This window comes from Bemisia tabaci, chromosome 4, assembly GCF_918797505.1.
Source record: "Bemisia tabaci chromosome 4, PGI_BMITA_v3".
Lineage (NCBI taxonomy): Eukaryota > Metazoa > Arthropoda > Insecta > Hemiptera > Aleyrodidae > Bemisia > Bemisia tabaci.
Genome location: NC_092796.1, coordinates 51,259,727 through 51,283,293, shown reverse-complemented (window position 1 = coordinate 51,283,293; position 23,567 = coordinate 51,259,727). Strand labels below are relative to the sequence as shown.

The 23,567-nt window shown below is 36.7% G+C and overlaps 1 protein-coding gene across 4 annotated transcripts in view; it reads right to left on the bottom strand.

Annotated features, from left to right (window-relative positions):
- The window catches only part of lap (phosphatidylinositol-binding clathrin assembly protein lap), a 41,842-nt gene that overhangs the window by 3,143 nt on the left and 15,132 nt on the right, over window positions 1-23,567 (bottom strand). Inside the window, exons 3-16 of one of the 4 annotated variants that reach the window (XM_019059110.2) lie at window positions 20,790-20,865; window positions 18,923-19,025; window positions 17,580-17,788; window positions 16,394-16,542; window positions 13,729-13,823; window positions 12,957-13,101; window positions 12,401-12,529; window positions 11,379-11,484; window positions 10,334-10,420; window positions 9,243-9,647; window positions 8,493-8,607; window positions 5,338-5,449; window positions 1,809-1,862; window positions 122-233 (exon numbers count right to left, since the gene is read on the bottom strand). In XM_019059110.2, coding sequence (XP_018914655.2) covers window positions 123-233; window positions 1,809-1,862; window positions 5,338-5,449; window positions 8,493-8,607; window positions 9,243-9,647; window positions 10,334-10,420; window positions 11,379-11,484; window positions 12,401-12,529; window positions 12,957-13,101; window positions 13,729-13,823; window positions 16,394-16,542; window positions 17,580-17,788; window positions 18,923-19,025; window positions 20,790-20,865 — 1,896 coding nt within the window. In that variant the 3' untranslated portion in view covers window position 122. The remainder of the gene's footprint in view (window positions 1-121; window positions 234-1,808; window positions 1,863-5,337; window positions 5,450-8,492; window positions 8,608-9,242; window positions 9,648-10,333; window positions 10,421-11,378; window positions 11,485-12,400; window positions 12,530-12,956; window positions 13,102-13,728; window positions 13,824-16,393; window positions 16,543-17,579; window positions 17,789-18,922; window positions 19,026-20,789; window positions 20,866-23,567) is intronic. The other 3 variants (XM_072300015.1, XM_072300016.1, XR_011899800.1) reach the window with 3 other exon arrangements.

Sequence of the window (23,567 nt, the reverse complement as noted above, 5' to 3'; positions counted from 1 at the left end):
TCAAAAAGTTAGGGAAAGGGAAAAAAGACTCAATACACAGATGTATCAAATTTTATGAAAACTTTAATCAGTAGAATTGAAAAAGTTTAACATGAAAATAATGAAAGAGAGGCCATCTTACTTTATAAGTTGCCAAAGGGGTCAGGATTAGTTTGAGGTTGCATTGGCCTTGGACTTCCCATCATTCCTGGCACTTGACTGGGCATTCGCATACCTCCTAACGGTTGCATTCCCTGAAAATTAGATTGGACTGTTAACAAGAGAATAATCAAGAGAGAATTTTCAGAAGTGACAACAATCATGAATCCATGTTTAGCGAACTTTCAACTGATTGCGGACACTGACGCACCACAGAATAGTTGTCGTAACTGCTGACTATGTGCCCAAGATATAAATTGATTGATTAACAGAAAAGGATGAATGAAATAAAATTTGATAAGGTAAAATCCAATTGTTTGAAGATTTGAATGAAAGCACCTTGAAAAGCCCTGTAAAATTTTAAATGAAAAAAATTAAATCATTCAAAAGACTATTATTAACATAAAAGTTTCATCTTTACAGGGAATAGGAAGTGGAAAGGGAAGAAAAAAGAATATATGAAGAGAAGTACAAAGAAGAAAATATTTACAGAGACTTATATGGATTTCTGAAAACACATTTGGCTCAAGCATATTAATAAAAAAATGAGAAATAATGCCTGAGCACATGTTCACTTAAGAATTACAAAAGATTAGAAAATTATACAAGTTGATGATGCAATTTTGAGGTCCTTTTTAAAAGATTGTTGCACTTTAAACAAAAATTAACTCAAATAGGTAAAATGAAAATATTTTGTTTCTAATGGAATTCATGAGGCATCAGTTGAAAAAAAGTTCACTAAGCGCATTTTTCCAAAAGCAGGAATCAGGTATGAGGTGGTTGATGAAACTAGATTCAATTTATCTGATAGTATTTAAAATCTGAGAATAGTATTGGTTATTTTACAGAGTGGTAGGTTCACACTCGCTTCATAATCCTTCAGATACTCATCATTTGTTATGACTCTGTTTTGCTACCAATATCAAATTTTTCGAAACAAGTGTTTAGATGAGGTGAAAAGTTTCTGAGAATTGCATTGCATTCTTGAAACAGGTTTGTTAATATCTTCCTTTGTAGGAGAGCTAGGCTGGTACCGTGACCCAAACGGCTTGTCACAAGTCCATTAAATTGGAAATGATACCATTATTGCTTTCAAAGTGAAAAAGAGCAACGGGCAAAAATTGATGCTAACCTGGGGTTAATTGCAATAATCAAACAACCAGGGCTTCTGAATGCTAGAAATAATCTATTTCTATTTAACCCAACAGATTCCTGAACGGCTGGGGAATTGTTGAAATTCTGTTCTTGTTGATTGGACACGATGAAACAAGGTTGACTATGAGATGGAGTTATTAGATTAGTTGATTACACCATACGTATTCTTTGACATGCCTTCATCATGTCGGATAATTGACAAATTGACAAACTGCCAGCTCAACCCTCAAATGTCAACCCAAACCAATCTATTATCACAGACCTCATAAAACCACGACAAGGAAATAAAATGATCGAGCCAACCAATCGCATAAATCTATTTCAGTCTAATTTTGTCTTCACATTGTCAAATTCCAACAGCCAGCTTACAAGAGAGAGGAAAATTCTAGTGCACAATCGGTGACTACTGCAAATAAAAATTTGTTGACAGAGACCAATAAGATTGCATGTAAAATGTGCGTTTGAGTCGAGATTAAGATAGAACATTTCAAGATATAGAGGGATAAATTACTTACCATTGGTTGCACATAGGGTGTATATGCCATGGGGGTACTGATCATACCTTGCCCCTGAAAATAGCAACAAGCCAAGACAGTGGTAACATGCACGGCATAAACAAATTTCTACAGCTAATTACAGCACATCAATGTTCATACTAGGAAAACACACATACCTATTTGCACCATCATAAATTCCTTGAATTATTTTATTTTATTATGCGACTTCTTAATCTGATAACGGGATCAAGAATATTATAACCTTCTCATTTTCTAGTTTATGGGGTAAAATTTTGGGGGATTTTCTGTAAAAATCTTTGGTTTTTATACCTAGTTTTCAGGAATAAAAATAAAGCAAGAGTAGACATGTTGAAGCGCACAGTTATGATGGGTGTTTTAGTAGTCTTAACATTGATACTGACATTCAATTGAACAGGGAAGGTGAGAGAGAAAAAGCTCTGAGGGGAGGGGAAAAATATGTAAATACAGAAAATTTATAAAGGGTTGTGTATAGATTTTTTAAAAAAAGAAAAAGAGCAGATAAAAAAACTGAAATAATATATTAACTGTAACCTGCCGAGAAAAAAAGGGACGATCTGCCTTGATTGTCTGATTTTTCATCCCCCTATTATACATGTTTCAAGTATTCAATCAATTCCGAACGGTCAAAAGAGAGACCTTCGTGATCCATTCCAAAAAATACATGCTCTCAATGTTTACAGATCGATGCTGTTCATAAATAAAAATTAATCAATTGTCTTTACTCCCAGTTTTCATGGCATTTGATGCCAGGTGCTCTTTTTTGCAAAAACCTTTCTTCCACACACATTCTTTTCTACAGAACATCAAAAATTTTACTCAACTGAATGAGTATCAAGTTTAAAGTATTTCTTTTTATGCTGTAGTATTTACAAAATCATAAGTATGACAAACTGTCTGATATGACAAAATTTCATTGAAAATTTTCAATGTTATAAATTACCTAGACCTAATGTTGAATCAGTGTGCATGACTACTACCCAAAATTCAAAATCAAGAACTTTTCGAGTTCTAATTGTTAAAATCAAGGACTTAAACAAATTTTCCGATGACTTACGCAACAAATTTTAGAGGCTTCCATACCTCAGCTCTGCCGTAATTTTTGCTGCACGGTAAAGAAATTGTAGATGATTATCTTTAAGCTCATATGGGATTTTTGGAACTCTACCGTGGTCCTTGAGAATGAAAAAAAAAAAGCTCCTGATCTGTTTTAGGCATAGGCCCAGATACGGTGGCATTTTACTGGCTCTTCATCTCAACCAATGCCAGATGCAGATTAGGAATCAGAGAGCCAAAAACGGGCACAAAATTCTAGCTTGTAAGTTCAAGTTAACTCTGTCTCATCCAACAATACAAACAATTTTAAAGTCTATTGCATGGCTATCATTGAACCTGTGGGATTCTTGTGTTATTCCCTAGTCCCCTCATGCCCCCCCCCCCCCCCCCACGCCGGGTGCTAGATATTTTTGTCATTTAATGCTTCATTCGAAAGTTGTGAGGATCTTCTGTGACAAGGTAGCAATCTGAGAAGACGAGACAGAGATACCTTACTTGCATCAGTGACAAATGTCTGCCTTAGTGTATGAGTTGGCATTTGCATGAGTGACTTTAATATCAAGTTAAAAATATCAATATTGCGAGTCATACTTAGGATAATGGGTGGTGCATCAATTTACTAGCTGCTATTTTTATTAATTATTATTTTTTTCTCTTTTCGCCCATAGTGGCCAGCAAGGGGGAGCAAGATTCAAATCTGAAAGTACACTACTGGGTCAAAAAGGGTAACAGCCCAGCCAAAGTGTTAATAAATGCCTTGAGAATTGTTCAATCTCTGCTTTCATTTTTGGCTAACACAGTAAAGAGACAGATGTGTGAAGTAGTCGATGTTCCTAGCCTGATTAAAATTTTGAAGGGACTTATGAGTACATTCACACAATATCCCAAATAAATGGATACGCTAGGGTTCGAAAATTTGGAAGAAAGTGTAAGAATAGTTAAGAAAGTTTTAAGGTGCCACAAACCCTGCGAATGCTCATTTCGTTTCAGAAGGCAACTTTTGGGCACCTTCCCATCACAATTCTTTGATTTTCATAACTTGGTTCACCACAAAATATTTCATCAAACTTCCAAACAGTACCAGTTAGAAACATTTAGGCAAGGATACCTCCCACAGAAGATCCATAACAACCAATGCTAACTTTTTGAAGATGTGCGTTATGTACATTGAGCTTGACCATGTTCTAGTGTGCGCATGTCAAGTGACGTGCAGTGAAGCAAATGTGAACTTTATCATAATGGGATAAATTGAACATCTTTAAGTATGGAACATCACCTAAGTTGAGAGTTTTTGAAGAAAAGACTTATTTATACAGATTTAGTATTATTTGAGTTTGACAGTTGAGCTCAGGGCACTGGGCTCATCATATTCAGCACTGTTTCATGAGAACTATAAGGAAAGAAAAAATTAAAATAACATTCCTTAGACAAAAAAATTAATTATATACTTCGTAAGGATCTGATTACTTTAAAAATAACTGGAGTAAAGTTCAAGAAACTTCATTAAATAAACAAGCCAGAATTCCCTCTCACCATTTACTCAGCAGATCTGCAATACTTAATAAGGGCCTCTGTGCCGATTAACACACATTACCTATGCATCACAGATAAGTCTTTTTTCAAAACTCTTTGATAAGGATGAAATTCTATTCCTAAATGAGGTCCCAATGTGTATCATCTAGGGAGATTTACATGCACTTATGTAGAAAAAAATTAAGTGTTGTAGAATGCAACAAATTACTTGATCATTACTTACACAGAACAATTACCTAAAAAAGCCGTGCACAGTCATAATTGAAATCTGATTTGACTGCTCAATCAAAGACTCTGTTTTGATGCTCAAATTTAGCTTGAGTTTGAAATGACCTTAGCTGTTACAAAATCTCTCGAGAGGGAAATACATGCTAAAGTTTTCTGTGAACTAAAGGGTGATAAGAAATGGAGATTACTTATTCACACTACTGCCAAGCATTTTTTGCATTGCATGAAATAAAGCCAAAAGGATAAAATTCTATGAAATCAGATGCAGCAAGATAAGCCACTTTGCGTTTCATACACCGCGCTTAACATACTTGATGGCTTACAGCAGATACCAAAATAATGTAATTTTTGGTATTCCATTGAGGTTCTTCAAAACTTTCATTTTCATAATGACAGTGCGAACAAAGCGCCTTTAACAGCCAGATTATAGGATTTGAAGAGAGCAGCAAGGCTGCCAAAAATTTTCTAAGGATTTAAATCCGAGAGCAAAGCCTCTAAAATTCTGTATCTTTCCGAATGCCCTAAAATTCCACTTTCTACTTGTTGGTCTGATGGCTAAAAAAACAATGAAAAAACTCATCAATGTTTTTTTCATTGGGGGGCAGCAGAACAACATTCTAAATTTAAATTTAAATGCGGTCAGTAGTTGAAAAAAAGTAATAAAGAATAAAGAACAGAAAAAAAACATTACCATAGGCCGATAATTTGCACCAGTTGTGGCAGCCATGGGCTGAGGAGTCCAATTGGCTGCTGGGGTGCCTCCTGATTTAACATTGTTTTTCGGTGAGTTCCATTGGACACCCCTGCAGCAAAAAAAAATGGGACAGACTGCGTTATTACTCAGCTCATCAGTGAAGCTTGTGAGCGTAAAAACTTTATATGAACTCTGTATGAAACGGCCTCAACAAGTAAGTGCTGGTAATGAAACCTCAGACTAGTAATGAAGTCTAATCGTGGATCATTACGTTTTCCTAAGGCTATCTTCTTTCATTGCCATAGGAAAAAGGACAGAGCTGACCTCTTGCGATAATCACCTTTTGAAAGAATGCAATGAAATTTAAATGCTTCTCTCCTGGAACGCACACCAAAAAAGTTTACACGCTTTAAAAGTAAGACAGAAGTTAAGTCGTCTTGTTTCAATGATTAGTTTCAATGCTGAACTGAGAACAGCTTACCTTTTGCCAAACTTTAAAAGTGCATTAACTTATTCAGTGTGGACTAATAATTTTCGAAAAAAGTTCTGCTGAGGGCTTGGAGACTTGGATGTTGTTTTCGGAATCTTACCAAGACAAAAAGGAGAGTAGCATGTTTCAGTTGCATCAAATTTGACTATAGGTGATTTCTATGGGATTTTTGCCCTTACAGAGCTTGCTCCCTTCAGTTCTTGATCTGCGGACATTACTTTTTGTTAGCCTGGTTACAGCACTCAAATAAAATATGCTTGAATGAAACGGACTGACATGGCTCAACCTGAATTTTGTCAGAAAAATGTACGGCCTCATTGAGCCAACGCCACACTGCCGATCAATCAGGAGTAATAGGACAAATTTTGGGAGATTCACCTGTCTCGGTAGGCACATTTTCCCCGACAAAATTCCAGCCAAGGTGCATTATTACATCATGTACGACTTAATAAGGACAAAAATATTGCCTCATTCAAATCACAGAGACGAATTGGGCTCAACCAAAGTTATTGCATGCTGTGAAAGTAAAAACCTCACAATGGTTGGAAAATACTCATTCGCCAGTGAATTTTTCCATAGAGAAAAGAGTCTACTTGACAAGTGCATCTACATCTACACCCTCTTTCACATTAACTCCATAAATAATCATAAAGAGACATTGACATTGCGTCCGCAGCTTGATTTCCTTCCTGTCCTACACTTTTTGTTTGACCTTTTGTTTGGACTACTAGACAAGTAAGAATTAAAGTGCCGAACAATATAATACCCTATCAGACTTTTATGCGGATGCCATTAAACACATTGGAAATTTTCAAAATGAACATGTGAATGGGGAGGTAGTGTTTATGGTTTACTTCATGATCGATGCCAATTTAATCAAGGGCCAATCATTCATGATGTATACAGCAGATGATTCGAGTTCCGTTTTACAAAATTTTCCTTCCTCTTTTGATGCTCAGAACTTAAGAGGACATCAAGAAAATTAAGCACATTGAACTTATCTATTTACCTGACTGGACTTGGGTACACTTCAATTCCTCTCTGCATGAGATTGAATTTGGCCTTCATTTTAGTCAAATTCTCTTGCATGTTTGGTAAATGACTAATTTGGTGTAGTTTCTAATGATACGACTAATTATCAAATTAGTTTTGGTTTCTAATCCTTATTATAGAATGGATGATTTAAAGGCACTTGAGTGTTGAGAGCGACTTTCCTGATCAATTATTAATAAGAAGTCGATTAAGTCAGCAATGTATGAAGTGGTGTGAACAAAGTCCAACTGATTTAAGAAAATAGAAAAAACTCTAAGCTACCGATTATAATTTTACTTTACTTGCCAACATCAGGTAAAAAATTAGCATTTTATGGTAAATGTTATTCCCTCGTCTTTGTTTAAAATTGCAACTTCAGAGGAGAATTTTATCTTGTATATTATAGTCAAATGGTGTACAACAGTTCGAGATATCAAGTGCTTACTTAAATCAATGAATCTTTCAGCCAAACTTAAAATATTTATGAGAAAATGAAACTTGGATGCAATAACCATCTATGCAACAACTTTCCGAAAAATATTTTGTGATAGCCAAAATATCAACTAAATTTACTATCAGGATCATCCAAAGGGATTGAATTAAAAAAGAAAGGGAAAACATTTACAGGATCGCTACAGAACTAATAATTTAGTTTAATTTTCATGACAAACCTTTAAGTTCAAACTCTTAGAACAAGACTTTTGGTGAATGGCTCTTTGGACTATAGGTGGTTATTGCTGGCATTACATCACTTGAAGTAATATGATTTAGACAAAACTTAAATATTCTTGCAAATATGACAACAATTGTAGCATCAAAAACAATAAATAATATTGAAGAAAGGAATGAACGATAAATGATACTCAACACACGATAAAATCACACTGATTGTTACATGCTTTAAAATGATGAAGACAATTTAGGATTGAAAAGTTCATAGGGCTGCTTATTCTGAAAGATGAGAGAATTTGTGCAGAGCAACCTAATGTTAAATTTTTTCTAACTGAGATTACACTTCTTCGCTTTTTATTTTGGGAGCATTATAATCTTCTGCTTTAATCTACGCTAGAAAAAAATGGTACAAATTACTGGCTGAATCTTTGAGTCCTCCATATTTTAAATTGATCCAATCACATTTTACCTAGAATTGGGCCTAATATCCAGAAATCATTTGGAATGTCGTATTACTCAGCAGAACACGACTCTGCAATACTATATTCAATTTTTCCACATAACCGTAACTAGCCAGATGGTTGCACTACTCTGTATTTTTGTAACACAAAAAAAAGCACTGTCCAAATTCAGTTTTAGCCAGATACCTCACCCAATTCTCTGGTATTTAGCTCCGGCCGAGTACAAAAAATCGGTATCCGTATTTGGTGATGCAGAAAATTGCCAGATTCTAATTTTTTCTTACAAGCAAAAAGACAAAAAACTTGAAGCGCACTATAAATTGAAAGCTCATCACTCGACAAAAACAGTGCCCTCACTGAAAACATTTTTCACCGACAAACTGTGGGTTCAATGGTTCATCCTTAAACTGGTCAAGAGCTGAGTAATTTTTAAATGATGCGTAACAAGATTAAAAGATAATGATCATGCTAAAAAAAAACTTAAACTAGTCACTCACTTGGGTGGCTGAGTACTTTTATTGATCGATAAATTTTCGGCTAAAGATGCTAGACTGCTGTCGAGGTCACCAGTGAGAACTTTATTGGTGGTAGAGGTATTATTTAGGGGGGCTCCTGTAACAAAAAATGATTCCAAATCAAATTTATAGATTAATGTACATTTATAGTTAAATTCCTCCAGGTAATTGTGTAATACATTTGTTACTGAATTTTATATAGTTGGTGTTAAAGCTCTAAAGAACTTAATAATCGTCCAATTCTGAAACTTTTGCACACCAGAAAATTGTGTACACATTTGAAAGTTATGTTTTGAATTAGCTTGCTACCAAGATGTCTGTTGGACATTACGGTCTGTTGACCTCTGTCTGCAAGGTCCGTTCACATCACTCAAGATTCAAAACTGAGGGTGAAAATTATATATTTGCTGGTCAAATGTTCACAAATTTTTTCTTGAAGTATATATTAACCGACTCTGAGGTAAAGCATACTGACTCCAGTAAAACATACTGATATCAGTTGATTTCGGAAATTTTTTGTTTGCCCATGTCATTCTGCATTAAATTACGATAAAAAGACATCTTCTGATGGTTAGAAATTGAAGTCGTGTATTGATCAACTCCAAGGTTGTGGTACTGCCCTGCTTCTTTACCTTCAACAGTCAACAGTCGAGAAAAAATTGGATGACCTACATACATTTTAGATGAGCCTCATGAATCAATCCTCAAAGTAGTGCAAAAAATTATGATCACCTGATGGAGCCGGAGGGCGATGAAGCGGAGAACCGAAGCCTTGTGCTGGAATTTGGATGGGAGGGGTATAGGGAAGAGTGGATGCAGGGGGTTGTTGCATTACAACTTGTTTAGCGGGGGGAGGTCGAGCTGGCGACCCCAATGCTTGCTGAATACTATCGTTTAAATCGTCAACAGCACTTTTGGGTTCTTTAGAAACGGCTCCTGGCGGTGGAGGTCGCCCGGGAGGTGGACCACCAGAGGGCCTCCTTATTGGAGTGCCTCCCAAGTTAGGAGATTCACCCCCCTCCCCAAAAAAATTATCCCCACTCTTGTCACCGGTCTCAAATAAGTTCATGGTTTGGGCACTCGAAGGATCAGAAGGGTCTGACAAGAAGGGATTGGGAGTGGCTCCGACCGAGGCAGCTTGTAAAAGAATACATGAAAATTATGAGTTCTCAATGTATTATTTTGAAATGCAAACTTCTGAATTGCTCTCAAAAAAAGTGGCTTAGGTCCTTCAGTGACACTATCCATATTTTCATCAGTATCTCAAGAGAATGCAGATAATATGAACCAGTTAGTCTGTTTCTGTTGAGATTTAGCAGACCGCTAAATATTGATAGACTGGTCGTTGCATTATTACTGGTTCACACTGGCTGCATCTGTTTGAGATATTGAAAAAAAAAATAAAAACAATGACCATGGCTGAAAGACTCGGTGTACTATCAAAAACTATTTTTAGGGAATGGATAAGAGATCATTTTGCTGATAAGTGAAAATCATTTCATGTGTTTTATTTCCTCCTACAAACATTGCAATACTTGTAAATTGTTGGTCCAGGATATCACAAAAAAAAGGGGTGCTGATCTTGATAAGAAGAGCCAATATGTGAATCGGCGCTTTTACTTGCTAACGTAAAAATACATTAAGTCACGTCAAACTTTTCTGGTTAAATTAATAATCATCCCATTAATCTCAGGAAATACATTTTTCAAAACGGAGACTCAAAATGAAGATTCTGATGAAAGAATGTTGAATAAAATTAAACAAATTATTGATTTTAATAACCTAATTGCTAACAAAAAGAGGAGAATGAGAATCATAGGTACCTGCATTAAGTGCTTGACTGTTTGAGTCAGCCTGGCCGAATACAGATGAAAATGACTTGTCATCCACAAATGCACCAGTTCCAGTACCTACAAAGTGACAAAAACATGACTATTACAAGCTCAAAGGAAAAAATTGTGAGGATCTGTCTCTAAAGAAGAGAAAAAACTGACATGCAACTCATTGCTTCTCAACAAGCAAAGACCAAACCTTCCCTTATCAAAACTGGAACTCATTAAAATCATAAAAAAAAGAGTGACTACTCATTCTGTCCCTCTCCTGAAACCCTGTAATTATTCACAATCCAAATATAACAATATGCTTACTGCAAAAACTATCAAGTTCTTAAAATCACAGCCTCCAGTCACTGGGCAGGTCTCAGACTGTAAGTCTGAAGTTCAAGATAGGTCAAAAGTCGCTGATTTTTTAAGTTATGGATGAGATTTCATTTTGAACTCGAAGGATTTAAAAGAATTGATTCAAGTTGTGTCATCTCTTGCTTTAATATTCTTGCTTTGAGACTTTGTCTGATGACAAAACTTCCCAACCACTCAACCTCAGTTGTATGTGGCTGGTCGTGAGGAAAATGGGAGGACTGCAATAATGGTTTTTGAAAATAGAACCGCCACAAAAAGGAGTCGCATCAAAATAAAAATGTTTTTTTTTTGCAAAATTACTGCAATTTATAAATAAAAAGGAAAGAGAAAAATCACAACTTCGAAAAGTTGGGGAAAAACTGATTTTCAACATAGGAGAGCTGAAAACTTTTTGAGCCCCTGAGACGTAATTCCACAGGGGCTAGCATTCTAATTTCAGTAACTCTATCTAGTATTGAGAAACTGAATTGTGCAGGTGCTACTTAAATGAGTACCATAAATCTTGGGCCACTGCCCCTGTTCAGCATCATCTTCATATGACTTTCGGTTCTTCTTAAATTTTGAAAGTAATTGGGGATTAATTCAAAGGAACGCAATCAGCTAGGCTGTAAGATTTACTGAATGGGTTAGATTTGAGAGACACGACTGTTGATATTTAAAGAATATTTACCATTTGACATCCAAGGTGTATTGTTTTGAGGTGGTGCAGGAGCACTTGAGAACATGTCAAGGAAAGGGTTGCCAAGCTGCAGAAGATCATCTGACGCTTTGTTGGCCTGCAAAAAAATTAAATGAAAGAGTGAACACAGCTCAAAAAAGAAACCAGCTTGGCTGCACTTAGCAAAAAATAACCAACTTCAAGAGAAAGATAGGAATTTCCCTGTTGACTAGACTGATGTGACTAGAATTAGCCCTACTACATCTCACATAATTTAATTTTCTCTCATGATTTAATATCTTAACAGAAAATTTGACATGTCCTTCTGGAACTTTCACTGAATTTCATCACAGTAATAAAGGGTAAGCTCAACAAATTTCAAGTTAGAATGTTATTTTGTTTCCTAATAAAAAAAAAAAAAAATTAAAACAAGAAAAGCAATTAGGCACAGTCTGACATCTAGTATACACTTTCACTGCTAAGCCGGTCAAAATGACTTGTTTTTTTGTTGGTCCTGCTGGGCTGAAGCGATTAGAGTAACTAGTGCAATTTCATCATGGTATCGCAAGATAGGAGAGTTGTCTATCAGCCCTTCAAAGAACAAATTGTAGAATATTAGTTACGTTTCCAGCTGCAGTAAGTGCTAGATTCTATTTGATTGGCAGAGACTGTGGTTTGAAGCATTCAGATTCTGCCGTTTACCCGCACATTTTTCTGGACCAACGGAAACAATTTCGCAAGGACTTTTTGACAGCAAGTGTGATGAATTTATTCAATCCACTTCATCAGAGAATACTAGATTAATTGGCATAGAATTAGTTAAATTCCATGCTCTTTAATCTAACGATGAATAATCAGTTCCTACAATTTCATTTAGCCTTTTATTCTAATCAACAGGAAGAAATAATCTCACTATCACAATAAATAAACTGTACTTCAAGAGAGAATACTCATCCTCTGAAGCAGTTGAGGATAAATAAGATGGGACCTAATTTTGGAGAAACACTTTCGACTATGAGTTTCAGCAAACTTACTTGCGTTCCATTGGTTGTTGGCTGAGTTGGAGAAGAAAACAGGTCTACAATTGGTTGCTGCTGAGAAGGTTGATGTTGCGGCGAAATGAGGAAGGGATTTGTACTACTTGTCGGACTCTGAACTTTAGCCTGCAAAATAAAACCAAAAGAAGCAAGAATTTTAATGAGTCCGGACATTAGACTAGATTATTTCAATATGTAACTAACTCGTTTAGATTTGTGAAATTCTTGGGACTATTCTTGGATGAATCTTAGAAACTCAGATTCACGAGAGGTAATTACAGGGAGGCCAAAAGTTTAGAAACTTAAAATTCAAAGGATTAATCAAAGAGATTTGACAGAAGTCTCTCTCTCCAACAGATATTAATTACAAGCAAGCCTTTTTCAAACAGAGAAAAAAACCGATACAAGTTATAAAACACTTTCAGTTTTACAGCATAAATACTAAATTTTACTTCATCTCTTTGGGTATAAATTAATGCTTGGTAAGTCTTCAATGATTTGATGGTTTCTTCAAAGGAAGAATCAAATGATGAATAATTTTCTGCAGCTGTACCTTGTATTGATTCATCGCGGCTTCTTCTTCTGCAAGCGCTTGTAGGCGTAGACTCTCCTCGTGGTCTGCAGTTTGGACAACAGTTCCGAATGCAGAACTAGTGCAATTCAAAGCATTCACTCCACTTTTCACATCACTCCTTTGACTGCAAGGAAAAATAAAAAATCCATCATACTTATTTGGCCTTTATCCAGATTGAAGAACTTTGTAGAAATTATCAGACTCCCTCTAAAAGAGCCTACCATCATAATGCTGTCATAAAGTTCAACTTAAAAGTTCTCATAAAGTTCAATAAGGCTCTTAGCCTTATTGAACTCGTAGAGTTCAAATAGGCTAGTCAGTGAATTAAAAGTCAACTGGTAGTAAAATAGTGGTTCCCGTTCCGGTTTTAGAGGTTATCTAATTGCTATGATTCTTTCATCATTTTTATTCTTTGGGCTTTTGACAGAATAGGTCCCTACTCAAGAGTTCCTAGCTAAAACTTTTTCCTCAAAAGAAAAAATATTGCATCTTCCATCAAATGAATCAACTATAACAGTTGCCGAATCCATCAAAATAAAGAGAAACAGCTGGATAAATTATGTCGGCCACAACCAGCATTAAAGCATTAAACATATTACATGTTTTTTCTTACATTTCAAAAAATTCCAGAAATTTGCTGTTAGAAATTTTAGAATTAACCTGTGAGTCAAATAATATTGCTCGAAATGACACCATAATGTTAGCCATTTGAGATAAAAATTGAGCGTGAGGAAATCAAACATGGACATACCTAGCTGCCTGAGTGGGAGTATTTGCAGTGGATCCTTTCCGTCCTTCCAAACAGGCAACATGTTGTTCGAGAGCATCGAGTAGACTGCTTGGGGCCTTGAAAAATTAGAGTTAAAAACATATGTCTTTAAAAATTGACAATTAGTTTTCTACAACAACAGTGGTTGAGTATACCAACTCTTTAATATCATTCTACTCACATCGGTAAATACACAAGCTTTTTACCATCGTTCACTTCACATTGGTAAAAAGCACAAGTTTTTCATTATCATTCTTCTCACACTAACTGACTGCCCTTTCATTTTTGAGTGTGTTTCATGAAACTAGAGAGTTCCAGTTAGGACTCAAGATTCAAGGCGACTATGTAGGAAGGTCTAAATTAACCCAAACTCCTCCTACTGCCTGAAGCCTGCCAAGTGGACATGAGAAAAAGATGACATGAAAAATTTCAAGAGACAACCGCATTCATATCATGAATGTATGAGAAATAGCAAGAAAATGAAAAAATGATACAGAGTTATTCAAAAGTTACGCACCACTGGCCATAACTTTAGTTCTAATTATGATATCGATTTGCGGTTTGTGGCGTCCTTCCTCATATCGAGGGGGAAACTTTTTGAGGTACTTTTCAGTTCTTCACCCCCCCAGGGGGAGGGGGGCGGGGGGCAACTCAAAAATTTCAAATGGCAACCCCCATCATGTGATACATCGTTAGAAAGAGCATGAAAAAAGAAAATTTTTGGCGCAAACCGGAAGTCAATCTGACCCCCCTGTCAAAAGTTAGGGGGGTCCAAAGGTTATTTAGGGGGTCCGTACCTTCATTTTTTAGAGTAGCTTCGGCGGCTCTTGGACATACCGTTTCTCTTTTCAAAGAGTCCTCGAATACTCCAAGTCTGATACCGAAGTCTTCATATTGCCCCCGGGCCACCACAGTCCCCCCGTAGGGGGGGATGGGCCTGTTACAATGAAACATTGCATTAAAATGCGAAAAGTCACAGAAGAGCTTCAAACTTAGCATCAAATCCGAGTGGAACTTCTTGCCAATGTTAACGCAAACGCAACCTGCGACTTTAAAGTGAGTTTTCAAAACTCTTAGCCCCCTGCCCCCCCTCATTTTTGGTTGCAGAGCGGGTAAAAACCGGGAGATTCACTACAAATAATGCCCGAAACTAATGTCCAACTTGAGGAGGACCCTTGAAACGTTGCGATCAGTCGGAGCATTGAAATACAAGGACTGCCACCCCCTTAAAGTACGGAAACATCCAAAACACCCCCGCTGCCCCCCTCATTTTTCGTTGCGGAGCGGGTAAAAACCGGGAAAATCGCCAGAAATGATGCCCGAAACCACTGTAGAACTTGACGAGAACCCTTGAAACGTTGCGCTCAGTCGGAGAACTGCAACACAGGAACTGCCGCCCACTTTAAGGACGGAAACATCCATAAAATCCCCGCTGCGCCCCCTCTTTTTTCGTTGCAGAGCTGGTAAGAGCCAGGGCATCATTTCTGGCGATTTTCCCGGTTTTTACCCGCTCCGCAACGAAAAATGAGGGGGGCAGCGGGGGTGTTTTGGATGTTTCCGTACTTTAATGGGGTGGCAGTCCTTGTATTTCAATGCTCCGACTGATCGCAACGTTTCAAGGGTCCTCCTCAAGTTGGACATTAGTTTCGGGCATTATTTGTAGTGAATCTCCCGGTTTTTACCCGCTCTGCAACCAAAAATGAGGGGGGCAGGGGGCTAAGAGTTTTGAAAACTCACTTTAAAGTCGCAGGTTGCGTTTGCGTTAACATTGGCAAGAAGTTCCACTCGGATTTGATGCTAAGTTTGAAGCTCTTCTGTGACTTTTCGCATTTTAATGCAATGTTTCATTGTAACAGGCCCATCCCCCCCTACGGGGGGACTGTGGTGGCCCGGGGGCAATATGAAGACTTCGGTATCAGACTTGGAGTATTCGAGGACTCTTTGAAAAGAGAAACGGTATGTCCAAGAGCCGCCGAAGCTACTCTAAAAAATGAAGGTACGGACCCCCTAAATAACCTTTGGACCCCCCTAACTTTTGACAGGGGGGTCAGATTGACTTCCGGTTTGCGCCAAAAATTTTCTTTTTTCATGCTCTTTCTAACGATGTATCACATGATGGGGGTTGCCATTTGAAATTTTTGAGTTGCCCCCCGCCCCCCTCCCCCTGGGGGGGTGAAGAACTGAAAAGTACCTCAAAAAGTTTCCCCCTCGATATGAGGAAGGACGCCACAAACCGCAAATCGATATCATAATTAGAACTAAAGTTATGGCCAGTGGTGCGTAACTTTTGAATAACCCTGTATACTACAGGCACTACGCTCCATTTCAAAAGGGCAGGCAGTCAAAACTCATAAAAATCTAACTTCAATCAAGGGTTATTTTCAAGTTACGAAAGAGACTTTCTTGTTTGACTAAAAAGAGTTTTCTTTCTATTTTACCTTTAATGGCATACCTTTTCATTCAAGCTGTCAGAGCAAAATTGTAATGCCAACCCCCCCCCCCCCCTCCATCCAAATAAAAGGCTAAGCTCCTCCTCAAATAAACGTTTTGTTTTAAAAAAATATTGTCAAATAATATATCACTAAAAGGAGACGTGAAAAAATGGAACTGTTTCACAAAGAATGATTTGATGGCTGAAGAAGCATACCTTTGTAAGATCAGGAATTTCTCCTTTGTCGATTCCAACACATTCTGCAACTTTCAAAAATTCACCAACTCTATCCATTCTAATCAAGAACTTTTTGTACAGGTCCAAAGCTTCTCTGCATTGTTTTTTATTCATATCAAAATATTTTTCTGAAATGGGAGAATGAAACAAAAATTACATAGTAAAGTCACCAGAAAAAATTACATACCATCAGAAAAACTTCAGAAGAAACACTTCGGGCTCTTTCCTATAGTTCTCCATTTTTTCCTCATTTTTTTCCATTACATGTCTTCCTCTGACTACCTCTTAAATTAAATTATAAGGTAGGAGATTCAGATAATTACATTGATTTGACCATGCCTTGTTAAGTTAAAATAATTACCATACAGCAATTGTCACAACATAAATATTGTGGTGTTCATTACTGATTCAATTCACGAAAACAGTTTATAATCTTCGATTTGTAACTCGCAAGTTCGGACACAAATTTTTAATGTCAGTTGTGGTTGACTGCACTAGAATTCTGCCCAGGCAGTAAAGAATGCAATTCATCTACATGAGTCTGGTCTATTGAGCAATTGGCATGAGACTTATCGAAGGAGCACTTTTGAGCATGCCATTTACTACCCAGCTTTCCCTCCTTTCTTTTTTAATTTTTTGCTAAGTTTTTCAATTTTTTTTATTCCTAAAAATACGGAAGGAGATTTGAATTCAATAGGAAATGAGAAAGGGTCACTAAACCTTGCGTTGAACGTGAAAAAATTAAACATATTTTAATGTGGAATTGTTGTTGGTTTAATACAAATAACATAAATGAGATTCGGTTCCTTTGATTCTGAAGATATAGCTTCGACTTTCCTATGGTTTTCACAAACGAGGAGTAGAAAGACATTCAACAAATGTCGCAGAGGCTCAGGCTCGCTTCTGATTGGTGTCGGATGACATCATTTGGTTCTACGCAAAACCAGAGCATTTTAAATTTGCAGAAAAGATACGTATTTTAAATTGTATCTTACTCGGTTTCAGAGTTACCTCCTCGTATTTTCCTGCGCGCATCGTTCTTTACGCATAATTTACTCTAGGAAAAGTATACTTGCGAGTTGAAAAATTCACTGAGGGTTTAGTGATCCATTTCCGAGGACAAAAAATGCTTGTCTGTCAATATATGAAATAAATGTTGTCTTACCTAACAAATTGATGATACTGTCATTATATCCTGCAAATAATCTGATAAGATCTCTAAAGAGTAGCATGAAAGCCATATTGATAACACCGTTGCTGAGGTCCTGTGCTGAACAGTCAAATTCAAGGAGCGCATCTATCTGCGCTTGTAATGCAGGAAGAGTTTTCAACAGCTTCTCAGAATTCATTGTCCGAAGGACACCATCCTCTTTCCTAAAATTTTATTTCATACAATATTAGAAATATACCTGCGCAAACACTGCAGAATAAGGTTCTCTCTAAAGAGAAATAGTGGTCTGGGCTGTGCACCTACTAATTAACCTTAGACTTGTATCGTAATTCATACTGCTTTTACTGCACAGTTTTTAGACACAAGCCAGTAACTCTACACTTATGAATGGCTGAGACCTTGGGCTGAATAAATTTAAAATTGAAAAGAAAACCTATCATAAATTAGTGATATCTATCCAGGATAACATTTCATTTACTGCAATTCTAGTTATGCGCTTAAAGCCAGCAGCAAACTCAGGCGCCCTGAAAAAATCTGGATTGGTAAAGATCTGCTTCGTTTTAATTATCCTTTGGACTCAAGATCAAACACATAGAAAACCTTTATAACCTTTTATAACCTTTGTATGAATGACTATGGGCTTGAAATATGATTATTGCTGAATTGATCATGTCCGGAGCTGGAGCTGAGGGTGCATTATCTTACATACAAGGGTCGCTCAGAAAGTAAATTTTCTTATCTTTTTTTGCTGAACTGTTTCAGTTAAAAACTTCAAAATGCACTGCTAAACAGATTGAACTCTCAACTTTCTTATGGTAGATAATTTTTGGTTTTCAATCAACCAGTTGCTTAGAAATTGGATTTTACCGGATTTTCATTAGAGAAATGCAAATTTTTGACAGTCAGTTAGTTGTAAAACCCAGAGTCATTATATACTGTTAGAAAGCTTAAAGCACAGTCTTTTAGAAAATTTGCTTGTCACATTATTTAAATGAATAAATACTTAAAAAAAATAGGAAAACATACTAGCTGAATGACCCTTGTATTTCTGAGTTAGCAATTTCAGAGACACAAATAACTTGAAGTTTGTGTCCTACACGAAGACCCTCTAAAAATAGCTCCTGATGGAGCACAGAATACTTGAATTTTACAGAAACAAAACCACCAGGGTTCTTACAACCTCCGTATTTAGAGGTAAATTCCAAAATTAGACTTCCAGGTATAACTCAAACCAAGTTGAAAAAGAAATCGAAAGTTTTGAAAAAAAAAAAAAAAATAAAAAAAATCGTTGGTGTAAGAAATAAGGGAAAGCTTGAGGCAAATTGTGTCTGACTTACCCTCTTTTAACTTTGCAGAAGTCAAAAGCAACAGTTCTATAGGACATAGCTTTCTCATTCAAGTATCGTGCATACCTCCTAATGAAGGGTGACATGTCATAACCTGTGGAGAATAAAAGAGACATTTTATTATTGGATCTTATTGAGGCATCTATTGATGAGGAAAAGAGGCATCAGCATATTAAATTATCAACTGTATAATAAATTATTATCAGCTATTCATCTTCTCAGACATTTTTACTTACCCTCATCTATTATTCAGAATACTTTGAGTAAATTTTCTAGCAAAAATACAATATTTTACTCTGCACAAATGTCAAATTTAGACCAAGCACCATGTAATGATTTAGATCACCGCAATGACCATGGACCATGGGCTGAAGGTGCCGCTGAATATGAATTCATGTCCATACAAATTTAATAGACGGCCATTAGCCTTTAAATGAATAACTACAATTAAGTATATCAATTACACTAATAGAATAAGTCATGATAAATCCTTATAACATACTAGCATTACTTTTTTTTTTTTTTTAACCTGCTTGTTTTCTTACTTTTAGTTAGTCCCGTTTTTTTTTTTTTCGACACATCTTCGTCCTCCTTGTGGAGATAGTCTGAACAGGGACATCTTTTTAACCATTTACTTCAAATAATGTTGCATCGGAAACATTTCTCAAAATTACATTCCAACTTCACCAAAATTTACTTCACGTTCATGCCGAGATGCATTGGTATGTAAATTAAATTAATAAAAATTTGTAATTTCATGCATCTAGGCTACTCTTGTTAAGTCTTTAAAATTTGATAGATGCAATAATGCAGAATTACTAGAAATTACAACTTCACCATTTGTTAATGAACAACTTATATGCATCGGAGCTGCATCATACAACTGCAGCAATTTACTATAGATATTTCGCTGTGGCGTTAGAGTAGGGAACGAACTTGAAACACCTAGTGCTTCTAATCATGAGGGATTCTGAGAATTTGCCCCAATATTTTGTTGCTGGGACATTTTTTGATAATTGCTTTCTTCTTTACCCACACTTCTAATAGGGTTTCTACTAAACTTCATTTTTAAAAAAAACTCTAATGATAAAACGAGAACTAAATAATATTAAAACATGATCAAAAAATGCTAATATGTTTAGCTGTTGTGTCAAGAATTATGTCCAAACTGAGATATTCACGGTAAATATTCATACATATCAATAAAATTGAAAAACTTGTTTTTCATACGACCCCATCATTTTATACATAAAAAGATCCACATGATAAAATATTCAGATGTCAAGACTTTATATGCGATGGGAGCAACAAGAGGCAAGACTGTAGTGCATGAAAAAGAGTAAATGCTTTATGTTCCAACTCACCGACTCTTGCTCCTGCTACAAGAAGTAAGCACAGAAAGTAAAAAAGGAAGAAAGCAAAAAAAAGAATTAGGGAACAATTAAAGATTTCAATCTTATTTCATGAAGGATAGGTATCATCTTTTGAAAGTATGATGACAAGTGATATGGATAATTTTTTTAAAAAGGATTTTCAGCCAGTTATACCCAGCACTTGAGTGAATACTTATACAAAATTTTAATCAACTGTTGGGGTCATCAACATTATAGATAAAAAAAACATGGGTTACTCAAAAAGTTCACATGAAATAATTTGAAAATGCCAGTTGATGGCATAAAATCAAATGTTTCAAAAGGAATTTTTGTAAATCTGTACATCCTTCTACTGAAACTTATCAGTTAAAATTGTTGGCCAGAATCAAATTATATGCTGGAGATTTATTCATGTATATTCAATTGAAAAAGATGGTGAAAGTACTGAAGTTAAAGGTCTGTAATCAAGAGACGAGTTTGCTTACCTTGAACGCCACTTTTGTCTAAAAAATTGCTTAGTTGAAATGAGCTATTACTAGAGGCTAAATATTGGGTGAAACGCTGAAACAGAGAAAAAAAGGTTGGGTTGAAGCAACCGTTTGACAAGAAAATACACTTCAATTGTACTACTATGATAAGATTGTAGGTATACTGAGTCTACTGTGAGAAAGACAATTCCGCTTACCAACCATACCTATGTTTCATTATAATCCTTGTAAAATGATAAGTAATAGTTGCATTATACAGAAAATCAATACTTCCAAGCAAGAACTTCAATGACTTAAAATCTAAAGTAAGTTAGTACTGACAAAGGTATTAGGATCTTTTTAGATATAAATCGAGTTTCGAGATGGAGCTCGACATGAAGATTCTTCACGAAAATTCATCATAAACATGTTTGCCATCCTGCTGATCGACTCGCCAAAATAATGTAGAAAGATTGGGTTCGCAAGGCACGTAATTTAACCTAAACCGCGGATGGGGCCTCATTTGTTCATTGTGTTTAATTTTGGGATACCCTCTCTAAAAATGACGTAAAGTTCGGCTTTGATTCTTCCCCCTCCCCTCTGACAAAATTCCTGCAAAATTCTGCAGAAAAATTCCCTGACTATTTGAAAACTTGCCATGTTTCTTATCTCTTAAGAGCTCCATGAGGCCCATGATGGCTGATCCAATGAGAAATCGATCTTTCGCAGGCCACACTCGCACTAAAAGGTGCTCTAGGATAACTTTGCGGTCGAAACCCAGTGATGAGGAAAAAGGCTTTGATGTTTCGATCTTGGATCGCGGGAGCGGGGAAGGGGGCAGGGTCGTGACCCTGCCGGACCTGGTCGACCCTGCGGGTCCGACACGTCGCATCGGAGTCGAATATCTTCTGTCATCTTAGACCGTTTCCATGATATGCCGACGATCACCTGGCCTAAGTTAGCGTTTGCCATATCATCATAAAAAGTGGCCCTTCATGAGAGAAGGGACACAAAGAGTTCCTACATGCGTAACGCTAAAAACCCGATTTTGGACACCACCAAACCCTCCCCCCCTCCCCTCCCAATAACGTAGGTAGGTCTAAACTGAAGTGCTAGAGAAAAACGCAGTATGAAAATCCGAATGTTGTAATTATTTTTTGGGAAAATTATTAATATTTTTCCTCAAAATTTTCAGATACAGATTAAGATGCGCATGAACTTCTACGAAAAAATTGGATACATTTTCTCCGAAAATTACTTGGTGCTTGAACAAAGCTAAGAAAGCTAAACAACGTCCGAACGCTCATACGGCGTAATTCTTCGGCAGAGAACTTCCCTCATGTACATACGCGATGCCCAGATCCGAATGAACCGATTATAAGTACGAATGATTTTCCGTCGCGATTTCGAAGTCAAATTTTTCAGCCCAATTCGACGAAAACCGTTCGACTGCACACTTTGCCTCCGCAGACTAGGATCCTTTTTTCCGTGGCGAACACGGTTCGTTTAACTACCCAATTTTAAGATAATATAATTTCGGAATGAAGAGAGAAAAAATTCCCGATGCACAGTTTTTTTCCGGATTTAAATATTTCCCGCGTGGATTCGCTAATTCCCTCTTCAGATTGTAGAAATCATAGTCCAAATCAATTGGAGAAAAAAAACCTTAAGAAAAATCGCGGAGATCATAATAACAAGCTTAAAGAAATCCACGGACGAGAGGAAATACGAAAGAATAAAAAGAGTAGGAGGAATAGAAAAAGAAGAATAGAGGAGGGAGGAGGAGAAGTCAAAGGAGAAGAAAATGAGAAGAGGAAGAGGAAGAAAGAAGGAAAAGAAAAGAGGAGAAGAGCAGAGAGGCGCAAATGAGAAAAGGGGGTGGAAAGGGGTAAGGGGAAGGGAAATAAGAGGGAAAAGAAGAGGAGGAAGAAAATGAGACAAATAATCTTATCGCGTAAGCGTGCGTGTGGCAGCCTTATGGGTAAAAGACAAATATTTGTCTCGGATTATGGCATCGAATTGAAAATGGACAGAACAGGTGACCACGAAAGGAGAAGAAAGCTGGGGGCTCATCCGTTGCGTCGGGCGTAAGTGGGGGACAGAGCACGAGCATGCCTGGTTCCTGCCGCTAAACGACATAACATTAAGGTGGATCCTCAGCTTTAGCGCAGTACATTCTGCGTATGATCGGCATATTTCAAGTTTTAACCATTAAGGGTGGATTATTTGGAAAAATCGAGATTTCAGTACTTGGGTCAATCAGTAAGGAATGAATAGTGCTGAAAAGTATCTTTCAAAACCGTAATACATATCAAAAAGCACCTACTGTTTCCAATGTGCAACCGGTTTCAAGGGATCGAGTGTCGATGATCAGATTACTGGAAACTATACTTTTGACTACATTTTAAGATTTTCAAAAATTATTTTCGGCATTTACATTCGTTAATGATTGATCCACAGACCGAGAGAGCCTGTCAATAAAAGGGTCTTTGTGTGACTCTTTCTAAAAACGCAGTGATTTCGTCTAAATCCATCCCGAACAAAATTTTATGATGAGAGAACCCGGAAGTAAAAGTTTCAACTTGAGCTCAGATCTCATTTTGGTAATACGGCATCGGAAAGTTTGCATTTTTCACTGTTAAAGATTCAAATATTTTGAAGTCGTTTGGTTAAAAAAATGACGGAGAAAAAAGCCTATCATTGGTGGCTTGGAACGCCGCGTAAAAACAACAAGTTCAACGAAGTCTCAATCCCAGAATAACATCACCTGACGAAATTGTGCCCCATAAAGTTGTT